We start from the raw sequence: 12,119 nt of genomic DNA on the forward strand, positions 1-12,119 counted from the left end.
AACACCTGAGCAAGCTAAGGTAGCAGCATAAAATATTATCAAAAAATTCATAAACTCAAAAGCAATCTTCCAATCACCTCGAGTTAAACCACCATCAGTACGCATATACTTGGAATTAACATAAGCAGAAATTACATCAGCGTGATTCCTACAAGATTTTAACATAAGAAATGTTGAATTCCAACGAGTTTTCACATCAGTTTTGATTTTTTTTGCTTTAACGTTGTAACTTACACACAATCCTTCAAATTCTTGTTGCCTAGCTGGGGAAGTAGCAATATAAAGAATAGCATCTCTAATTTTTTCTATTTGTGGTCCTATATGTTTTAAACCATCTTGCATAACTAAGTTAATGATATGACATACACATCGCACATGAAAAAATTGTCCAGCATGAAGAGTAGTCAAATTTTGTTTGAACAAATCAATTGAATTGGTATTAGCAGAATGGTTATCAAAAGTAATACTGAAAACTTTATCAACAATTTCAAACTCCCTAAAAACACCCATTATACATTGAAAAATGTTCATAGCATTATGAGGATACTCCATTAAACGGAAAGCAATAATTTTTTTATTCAAAATCCAATTGGAGTCTATATAATGAGTTGTCACAGAAATGTAACCAAGATTATTTCGACCACTCCACAAATCAGAAGTAAAAGAGATTAAACTACCAAGTTTCGCAATTTCACTCATCAAAATTTTTCTAACTTCAATAAAAGCTTTCAAAGAATCACTTCTGGTTGTATTTCTAGAAACTTTCGAAAAAAGAGGATTAAGATAATGTTTGACAAAATATTCAAATCTAATATCATTACCAAAAGTAAATGGTTGTTCTGCTGCAACTACGTAACGGGCCAATCACTCTCTCATACTAGATTGAGAATATACGAAATTTGACATACCACCTACGGAATCAAAACCACTAGATTCACCACTGACTCCAACTTCAGAATGTTTAAATTTTTTATGTTTGTTTTCTAAATGTCGTTGAAGATGCCCTACATCGCCCTTACTTACGCAGGTATAATTATTTGGACAATAATTACATACAGCTCTAGATCCTAAATCAATTCCTTGTGCATTTTTATAATTATCAACTATGGTTGCATGTTTCCATACCCAAGAGTAACGCCTTGTTCCACCAGACTGGGCTGATTGGCTACAGCCTGTTACGCCTGTAGGATTAAAACCTACTGCAATGTTTGAAGCAGCTTCACCTACAGACTCCCTTCCAGCAGGTAGAGTTGGTTCATCGTCATCCGGGTCAAGGTTTAAACCCTCATCGTCAAAATGAATGTTTTCAGGATCCATCTCTTACAAAAAACTGAAAACAGAGAAAATTAGTACAGTAGAATACTAATTAATAACATCTAAATAAGTTAATAACCTACATGTGCAGAAAACCTAGAATGTACAAATAGAGCAAACTAAACTGTATTCGAAATTTGAATTCAAGACAGTAATGACTGATTCAGTAACCATAAACCACATCGTTTATAGCTCAAGCATGTCCAGAGTCCCATGTGGAGTTTGTGCTCCTTTATTACTACTACTATATCTCAACACCAAAACCCAAGGGGGTCTAACCAGACAAACAGTCAAACAAAGAGAGCTTCTGAATTTAGGCTCCACCAAAAGCAGATGACCAGTTTAGTGCAGAGATGGAAAACAAAAAACATTCTACATACCATAACTATAAACACAAAATAAAAAACAAGTCCAAATCCTAATATCGTATTACCTTTGGACTGTTTTTCCAATCCTACCTCCAAAATTTCTTTTTTCCATCATTTTTTCATAAAACAAACTAAAAAATAGTAAACCAAATCAAAAATTGACATGAACATTGAACCATTCCCATGTTTCCTCTCTTGTTTCTTCCTCTAGTTCGTAGTTCCTTTATCTAGCCAACCAATTAGACCTCCCAGTCCTCCACAAAAACTGAACCTCGAAATAATCAGATTTGACCACAAAAATGAGACGAATGACATTACTTCTCTTTGTTTTCAATCCAATAAAATTCACTTATATGAAACAGTTCAATAAAATCCAGCTATATGAAACAGTTCACACAACGAAGTCAGTGTAATCTGGGCAGTTCTCTGTCGTGGGGGTTTTGCCCTTTGTTTTGTGAGTGGTTGGTTATAAAATATCCATTTACTAAAAAATAAAAATAAACCAAAAATACAACTATTTTAGCCATTTAGGTCTGTGATCGAAACAAAAACCGCCATGCATGTGTTGCAAAAAAAGAAAAACCATAGCCACAAATCGCAACAAATAGAAACCCTAAACCCAAATTTGTTCACGTCTGAAGAGGGAAGTGAGAGAGGTACCTGTTAACGTCTGGAAAGGGAAGGGCTAGATCTGTTAACGTCGGTCACCGGAAATGGAAACTCGCCGTACACGTCTGTCACCAGAAATGGAAACTTAGATCTAGGGTTTCAGACTTTCAGTCGGGCAAACAAACGACCTCAATCGGAAACGGCAGTCGATCTATGGTTTGACTCACCGCCAAACCACTACCAGTCACCGTTGAAAGTGGAGAGATGTGAGAGACGGAGAGAGTGAGAGAGACGAGAGTGAGAGAGAGATGTTGAGAATCAGAACGTTGAGAGTGGAAAGTGTCAGAGAGACGAGAGTGAGAGAGATCGGATTTATCTATTGACAATTCCGAATGTTAGATTTCCGAACATTGCTCTGGCCTCTAAGTGAGACTGTAAGTCATGAGAGACTTGAGAGAGTGAGATTGTGAGAGGCAGAGAGAGAATCAGAGATCAGAGATGTCTGCAAGGGCAACATCTCTTTCCCTTTTATATGAATGGTATGATCATGTGTGTACGAGACGCCAATAATCCATATGCACCAATAACGGAAAATTCTCGTAAAGTCCTATAATGCATCACTTGAGGGCCGCCCGAGCTTTTTTTTGAGAATCGAAACCGTCTATCTTTTATGTGGGAGCGATTATATCATTCTTGCCAAAAATAAAGTAATTTGGTTATCGTTATATACTTGATTGTTTATAACGTTTATTTTTCTATTAATGAATCTACGTCCTGATGAAGGAGTTTTTAAAACCCGGTAGACCCAAAAATTGGTGAGAGTCATTAAAACATAGAGAATAACAAAATGAACGGTATGGATCGTCATTTTTGTTTTGTGATCATGTGGCTAACGTACATTATATCATAGCAGAATACCTTGCTTCATAACCAACTAAGTTCGATGTATATATTTGAAAGGTAGTTACAGACTCTTTTTCCCGAACGTTTGATCTAAACCGTTACGATTTCACGTCTTATCAAATTTATCATTCTCACCTGAATATGTGATAATCGAATGTCGGAAACCACATGATCGAAACACATTCGGTGCTTCTAGAGGCATTAAAGTCCTATAATACACTACTTAAGTGCAGCCTAAGCTATTTTTTTAAAATCAGAACCATCTAACTTTTATATGGGAGGGATTAGATCATTCATGTCAATAATCAAGTAAAATGCTTATCGCTACATACTTGATCGGACGTAAAAAAAATTCAATCAAACAATGAATCAGTGTGCCGATGAAAGAGCTATCAAAATCTGACGCACGAAAAAATTGGATCCAATGATTAAAACACTAAGCACAACAAAATGAATGCATTGAATGGTATCGATCGTTGTGATTGCGTTGCGATTGTGTGACTACCGCTTGATGGCCTCGTTTTTATATAATAGAGCTACATAATATAAGCTAATTTTTCAAATTCATAATACAAGTTAATTGGTGGCATAGTGGTTTGTTTGTGTATAAAAGGACCTAAGGACCTGGGTTCAAGTCTTAGTACAGGCTGTCCAACTAACCCTTATTTATTTATTTTTTTTCCCTTACTTCTACTATGTATTTTTTTTCTTTTTTGTTTGACACTTTTTTTTCTTATTTCTTGTTAGATTTGTGGTAAATAATATATGACTTTTGCACGTTTCCTTTCATATTAAATTACTCTTGCACCATAAATATTTTGATAAGTTTTTTTTAATTTTACTTGTTATCTTGTATTGTAATGTTAAATTAGCAAACCAAATGTCCAAAGCCTATTTAATTTTACTAACAAAAACAAAACAAATATTTTTACCGAATAAAATTTGATAGTTTTTTAAAAGTAAAAAAATGATTTTTTTAAAACATGATTTTTTAATAAATTGTTTTTTTTAAATTAAATATCTTAGTTGTTTACCTTTAAAAAAGGTGGCCGCTATTTGCAACGCACTTCTTGCTACTCACAGCCGATTAATTTTTTTATCAATTATGGACAAAAATGCCCTTATTCAGTTTGACCATTATACCCCTAAAATCTCATATTATTTGACCATTTTACCCTCTTACATAATTCATTACATATAACCACAAAAATCATCTCCTGTCCATCCCTCCCTCCCTCCCAGAACGTACAACCACAAAAAATCTCCCTGTCCATCCCTCCCTCCCGAAACGGCTCCTCCCTCCCCCATTCAAACTCCTCCATTTTCATCCCTACCCAGCTGCCATCACCCACCACAAGGCCCCTCCTACCAGCAGCCAAGTCTGCCTATCTTCCTCCTCTCCTCTTCCTCTTACATTGTCAATGGAAACCTCGATTGCTTCTTCTCCCTCCATTGATAAACAAGAAAAAGTTGACCCATCAATACACCACAATTTGGAGTCGAAAGATCACACAATGGATGTTGAGAAACATGTCACAGATGTTGTAGTGACGGAGCAAAAATCGCAGCAAGAGGTTAGCCCGCCCATTTCAATTTCAAAAGCCCTCCATTTTCAATTTCAGTTCTGGCCCGACACAGTTGGACACGCAGTGCCAAAACTTCACTAACTTTTCGGACTCTAATATCTGAATTATGTACAACTATTCGGATATTAATATTCGAATTTATTTTCAGTTTTTAGATATTAATATCTAAATGAAACTGCAGAGAATCCTGCACTTACAGTTGGATACACAGTACCAAAACTTTACTAACTTTTCAGACTCTAATGTCTGAATTATGTACAACTATTTGGATATTCTGAATATTGTCAACATTGTTGAACTCTTATATCCGAATTTAGTGCCAGTTTTCAGATATTAATATCTGAATAAAACTGCTTAGAATCCTACACTTACCTGGTTTGTCTTTGAGTGTTACAGGGTGACACTTCAACACTTGGTAGTTATGTAGGGCCATCGACTATACCTACTTCGACTTGTCCTCCATACGATTATACGGAGCATTTTACAACGGAGACGGTGAGTATTTTTTTTGATAGAGTGTTTATCTTGTGCAATCTTATATTACGGGCTATAATTTTTTGTTATGTGTGTGTAGGTTTTTCCATCCGATGAAGCGTTGGTGGATTGGATAAGATGCACTGGTAAACAACACGGGTTTATCATTGTGATTAAGGGTTCTGAGAAATGTATTAAGAATCGCGCACCTAGGATGATGTTTTCATGTGAAAAGAGTGGTAAGTATAGGCCGTTTGTGAAGAAAGTTGATGGGAAGGAGGTAGCTGTAAAGAAGAGAGTGCGGTCCATGGGCACCAAAAAATATGAATGCCCATTTGAATTGAAAGCTGTAAAGGGCAATGATGGTTGGACTGTCTCTGTCCATAATGGCACCCACAACCATCCTCCAGCGGTGTACTTGGAGGGTCATTCGTATGCCGGGAGGTTGTCGGCAGAGCAGACTAGCACGGTGGTTGATTTGTCAGTTGCTTTGGTGAAACCCAGAGAAATCCTAACCCATTTGAAGGTTCAAGATCCTGAGAACGTAACGTCTATCAAACCGTGTACAATGTACGACAAAAGTATCGAGTGATAGAGAAAGCTGGAAAATCTCAAATGCAACATTTGTTGGATCGGCTAGAAAAGTACCACTACGTTCATTGGACCCGTGGGAACAAGACTCAGAATGTCACGGAGTTGTTTTGGTCTCCCCCATCTGCCGGGGAGATGTTACGTGTTTTTCCCCACGTGTTAATGATGGATTGCACATACAAGACGAATAAGTACAAGTTTCCTTTGCTTCAAATTGTTGGTGTAACATCAACGGAGATGACTTTTTGTGCAGCGTTTGCTTTCATGGAGTGTGAAAAAATGGAAAACTACACTTGAGTCTTGGAGAAGCTAAAAGGCATGATGGATCCCAACGCGCTTCCGTCTGTTATTGTCACGGATAGGGAGTTGGCGCTTATGAATGCCATCACAAATGTTTTCCCTCATGCTACCAACCTCCTATGTAGGTGGCATATTGGCAAAAACGTATTAGCCAAGTGTAGAAAGATGTTTGATGACAAGATGTGGAAGGAGTTTATTTGCAGTTGGGGCCTAGTCGTCCTTTCATCGAGTGTTGCACAATACGAGGAGCGCCTTTGTGTTTTGAAGCATAATTTTGAAATGGTTCCTGCAGCACTTGAGTACGTCGAGAAAAATTGGTTGGTACCCTACAAAGAGAGGTTTGTAGGAGCTTGGACGGACAAAATCATGCATTTCGGAAACCTAACAAGTAACAGGTAAACGCTTCATTCGCAACTCTGGCATTTTCCTTAATATTCATGTTATTCACGCATTTTTGGAATCGAAGCGTCAGTGCGAGTGTTCTTTGAGGCACACACATGATTTACCTTGCGCTCATGAGATTGCTCTTTACAAGATGGCAAATATCCCCCTACCGATTGAGTTAATCCACGACTATTGGAAGAGGCTTTCTTTGCTTGCACCCCAGAATGAGGGTTCGATGGAGGAGACGCTTTTGGCTCACTTTGATTGTTTTTACAACTAGTTCTTAAGTGAAGATCAATATGATGTAAAGCTCAATTATGTTAAGAAGATGCAAGAGCTTGCTCATCCAAAAACCAGTACTCTCCTTGAACCCAAAGTGAATGCACAACCACGCGGTCGAAAGTCACCGAAAGAAAAAAATGCAGCCAAAGAACAAAATTCTACACGTAGGGATCCCTCGGAGTTTGAGCATGTTCTGGCCTCCCTTCAAACCCCTAAGCCCATTAAAGAGAAACCGCGGCGCAATGTGAAAGGGAAAGCAAAAGTTCCAGTACAACTTTTTATATGCCCCTTCATCAATCAGTTCCCGGAAGCAATAAGACCTTACATAGAATCGATCAAGGATGTTGAAGATGATGGGAATTGTGGGTTTCGGGCAGTGTCGGGCTTCATGAAAGGCGATGTTCATGAGTGGTTAATGGTAAGAAGTGATTTGCTGAAAGAGTTGGAAACACATTTACACCTTTACGAACAAGTGGTAGGGGGGACCCAAAGGGCTAGGGAATTACTTCACATCTTGTCATGCTATGAAAGTCCGGCGCCACAGGAACATTGGATGACAATGCCAGACATGGGTCACATCATAGCATCCGCTTATAATTGTATCCTTGTCCATTTATCAAATGTTCAATGTCTCACATTCCTCCCCCTCCAATCGAAGCCTTTACCCTCCATGAAACGAAAGGTTATTGCTATCGGGTTTGTTGACGGCGGACACTTTGTACAGGTATTATTTTGGTAAATGATTTGTTGTCATCTATAGAATGAATTGTGCTCCTTAAGTCCAACTTAATTTATCTTTTATAAGTACCTAATGCAATTTGACAGGTATTCCTAAAAAAAGGTTCCCCTATGCCGCCAATAGCTTGCGATTGGAAAAGACATCGTCTTTCTATCGCTAAAAATTGGGATGCAGCACATGTTGCGGCCATTCAGAAGTTCAACGAGATCATCGGCGTTGACGTAGCAACAAAGGAGGTCATCCATGTCAATTAGCCATTTTTAGATTGAGAAACGATTTAATGTGTTGTATTATGTAATGTGTTCTAATGTTATGAAAATTGGATGATTACGTCTGCTTGTAGTTTTTGGATCATCAAGAAAACTCTTATATTGTATTTCTGTTTGAAAATTCATAGTTGTCAAGTCTGTGACATTCTGTTCAAAAACAAGAATGGTGTCGTGCCATCTCATAGTTTTCATTTTGTTCGGAAATTAGAATCTAATTAAAGGTATACAAATAAGATATTAAAGTCCGAACATGAGTATAAATTTCGGATATTTCTTTCCGAACTTATTGATCCAATTCGAACATTAGTATCCGAATGGTGTCAGGCTATGTCATAGTTTTCCTTTGGTTTGGAAATTAGAATCCAATTAAAGGTATAAAAATCAGATATTAAAGTCTGAACATGGGTATAACTTTCGGATATTTGTTTCTGAAATTATTTATTCAGTTCGAACATTAGTGTTCGATTTGTGTTATTCTATTTGATAGTTCTCATTCTGTTCGGAAATTAAACTCCATGTATTGGTATATAAATCAGAAATTAAAGTCCAAAACTTGTTATAAATTTCGGATATTTATTTCCGAATTGAATTTTCTCCGAATGAATGGGCTGTTATGGACGAAAAAGAGTGTGGAAATTAAAAGGAAAATTTAAAAATAAACTCCCTTATTTATTATTGGTGAAAATGGGATGTAATTCTTCCTCGTATAACGTGCCAACATGAAAATATACATTTGCAGGAATTTTAGTCCTCGTAAAACGTGTTCGTGTCCAAAAATTCAATGATGCTACCATTTTTATGTAGTAAGTAAAAAATGGGTTATTTGGAGCGAATTTATTCCTCGAAATACGTGCTGACAGGACTATTAAATGACACCCGAAATTTTTTCAAATAAGACAACGGATTTTGTGTAGAAATTTTTTGACATGACTATCCAATAAAATTTCAGATTGCTCCACTACGATATCCGCCCCTTCCCCCTGAGAGTCGACGTTTGATTGCGCTCGGACACGTTAACGGTGATCACTTTGTAACGATACATTTGCGACCAAATTCCCCCATCCTGCCTATTGCAATGAATTGGTATATACATCACTACTCATTCGCGGATGGATGGGATATACAATATTCAAACAAGATCGAAGAGTTTAAAAACATAGTAGGGAACGATGTGGCAACGACGGACATAATCGAACTAGACTAGGTTGGCTCGAAGGACTTTTATGTAAAATTTTAGTTCATAGAATCTTATTATAAAATATGAAATTTATGCAAACTCTTATTTTGGTAGTGTTCTATGTTTGTCTACAGCATTGTCGGTTTGTACGGCACTCCTCATTTAAATCTAAATTTTGACATACGAGTATTGTGTAGCGAATTATCTGTGCCTAGGAAAGTATCAAGAATGATTCAAACCAACCAATATACGTTTAGGTGCCCTACTTAGCATTCATATTTTAACGGTATCCAATTATCACAAATATACTAATAGTTATCCGCAATAAGACAAAAGTCATTCCACCACGGAAAGTAATCCATAAACCATGGCCATAAAGTGTCCAAAATAAATACAAGGCCATAAAGAGTCCATCAAAAATAAGTCATAGAACATCAAGTCTCAGGTATGGTCACGGCGCCGGCACTTAGTGTAACGACTCGAGTAACGATCCGAACTAGGGCCTGCTATGCTCGCTTCAGCAGCCTCTGTTCCCCTCAAAGTCCTCTGCATTTCAACAAGTGCTTGTCGTAGTTTATACGGGCAAGTTGAAGTCGTAGCCCTAGTACCACCCAAAACACTGTCCAAAATAGCCAAAGACGTTGCATTGCGCTCTTCTACACTCTCGGTATACGGCACCTCTACGGGACGAGGTGAGACCCTGAAGTACGATTTCCGCAAAAATGATACGAATCTATACATGAATCAAGGTTTATCACATTATTGCATTTGACTAATATGAAAACACATACAAAACTATAGTATTTATTTTCCTACTAGGTACTAAAGTCTACCTCACGATGTTGCTCAACCACCACATCCTCCTCACCCCCAACCTCTTGCCTTTGCCCTCGTCCTCGTGTTTTGCCTCGTTTACTTTCCAAAATTAAAGCTTGCTCAACCTTCCTCTTCCTTGCAGAAACAGTAGGAGGAACTCGTGTCATTGTATTTTCTGTACATTACAAACAATACATTAGTCTAACGCTTGAATTAAAGGTAGGTGAATTGGATACTAATTTTTGAATAAAGATACATCAATCGGTGTCACACCCCGCGTCTAGAAACACCCAAAACGAAGTTTAACAAAGAATAAACTACCGTGTCAGGTAATACCAACGACATGCCACATAAACCTTGGCTATAGAATTATATCAGCATCTATCAATGGTAACATGACAAAAACTTTCCATCAATAAACTTTTTACTTTCAAGCTCATAAGAGAAGCATTAAATTGGCATAAGACTTGCACATGTAATAAAATATGAGCCAAGCGTCAAGAAAACCCCACCTCTAACTTCTACACAAAATATTCACCAACACGTCGCTCACGGACTACGTATCTCGGACGACCTCGGAACCTCGTTAACACCTAGTACACAATTGATATCACCAAATCACCTTTACAAAAAGAAAAAATCAAGTTTACTTGCACAAAGCAACATATGAATGCATGAAATGCATGTCCCTCCCAAATTGAAGACTCAAAGTTGTATTTTTAAAGACTAATCCATATAGAGTTAAGAACCACGAATTTATAAGATCAAATTAGATATATAGAACAGCAACTACTCAAAAAATTAGAATAATACGACCTCGTTAGGTCGCTCAATTAATTCCACAAACTCAGACCACATGCTATGGTCAAAGTATTTCCAGCAGTGTCACACCAATTTGTAAAATCTGCCAAGATTAAAGTATACACCCAAATGACCTGAGATTTGGTATAACTTATAATAACACATCAAAGTTCATCCTTGATTTTTCCCAGAATTTTATAAGCAAGAGAACCAACTCAAATTCAATCTCAAAGTCAGAAATTCTGTGCAGGAAACACAGTTTTTGAGCAGAGCAGTCTGTGATCGAATATTCATTACAAATCGTGTACTTCATATTTTTTGATGATTCCATCGCCAAACAACACCAACTTAACTATCTTTAAGACTCGAAAGGACCCATAACCAATAAACTTGTCTAAGTATAACAAATTTGATGAAAAAAGCAGCTTTGGATGCTGCCCAGATTTTCCAAAATTTCTCAACATCAATAGTAGTAAGCAACTTCAAAATTCTACAAGTTCATGCTCATAATCCATCTATATACCAACCAACATGCATCAATCTTGGGTTTCCATGATCAAAATCATAGTATCCATACCAATTAACAATATTTGAGAATTTAAGATGAATTAGGTATAAAATCATCATGTAAGCACTATAGAACCCTAATTCTTAAATCTTTTCCATGTAGGTTGATTCTATATGCACATATTCATCAATACTCATAGTTTAAGGAAGATTTCTTACCACAAGAAGAGAAATTTTCAGATTACATGTCAAACTCCAAGAAATTACTTCAAGTTCTTCAAGCCAAATTAGGCTTTTCTTATTATTTTTCAATGGAGAAGAAAGAACTCCGAGTGGGGTAATGTTATGAATGTTTATGGGTTCTCACACAATCGGATTCTAATGACTGAAATAGAGGGGACAAATCGGACTCTAATGTCCGAATGGGGTAAAATACTTGGGATATTAAAATCCGAATGATGCAAAACATTTCAGATATTAAATTTCGAATGACCTTACCTTACAAATTCAGCTACATATTAAAATTCAAAAATTTTGTCAATCATTCCTGGACAATGTCAACGGGTTCGTGTCACTGTCTAATCGGTTCACATCATATGATGAAAACGTCTAGAGTGAAAAACTTACGGAGACCGATTACAGAATTGGGGTAAAATACATACACGACTCGGGTATAATTTAAAGTCCGAATGGGATCAAATATTTTGGATATTAATATCTGAATGAGGCAAAAAAATTCAGATATTACATTCCGAATGAGCTATGCTAACAAATTCAGCTGCTGTTGTAGTACATAGGGGCCAATCGGCCAATTGGATACTAAAATCCGAATGAGGCAATAAATTTCAGATCTTAAAATCCGAATAGGGGCAAACAATCAGACTTTAATATCCGAAACTGTGGAAAACAAACAGACTCTAATGTTCGATCAAATCTGAAATACACGAAATAGCAACATAATTACTGTGCGTTTCTCAAAAAAATTCAAACTAAAATTGA

General features: G+C 36.9%; 1 protein-coding gene across 1 annotated transcript; it reads left to right on the top strand.

Moving 5' to 3' along the window:
* Positions 1-4,492: 4,492 nt before the first annotated feature.
* Positions 4,493-5,854, top strand: LOC131312955 (uncharacterized). Its single transcript, XM_058340996.1, has 3 exons — positions 4,493-4,768; positions 5,177-5,275; positions 5,355-5,854. The coding sequence occupies exons 1-3, from the start codon at positions 4,616-4,618 to the stop codon at positions 5,844-5,846; spliced, it is 744 nt and encodes a 247-aa protein (XP_058196979.1). The 5' UTR covers positions 4,493-4,615; the 3' UTR covers positions 5,847-5,854.
* The last annotated feature ends 6,265 nt before the right edge of the window (positions 5,855-12,119 follow it).

This window comes from Rhododendron vialii, chromosome 2a (genome assembly GCF_030253575.1).
Source record: "Rhododendron vialii isolate Sample 1 chromosome 2a, ASM3025357v1".
NCBI lineage: Eukaryota > Viridiplantae > Streptophyta > Magnoliopsida > Ericales > Ericaceae > Rhododendron > Rhododendron vialii.

Bases quoted from the DNA above. Each gene is read 5' to 3' on its own strand.
- LOC131312955 (XM_058340996.1), top strand. From the start codon at position 4,616: ATGGAAACCTCGATTGCTTCTTCTCCCTCCATTGATAAACAAGAAAAA. The intron at 4,769-5,176 runs GTTAGCCCGCCC...TGAGTGTTACAG, and splicing joins AGCAAAAATCGCAGCAAGAG to GGTGACACTTCAACACTTGG. The intron at 5,276-5,354 runs GTGAGTATTTTT...ATGTGTGTGTAG, and splicing joins AGCATTTTACAACGGAGACG to GTTTTTCCATCCGATGAAGC.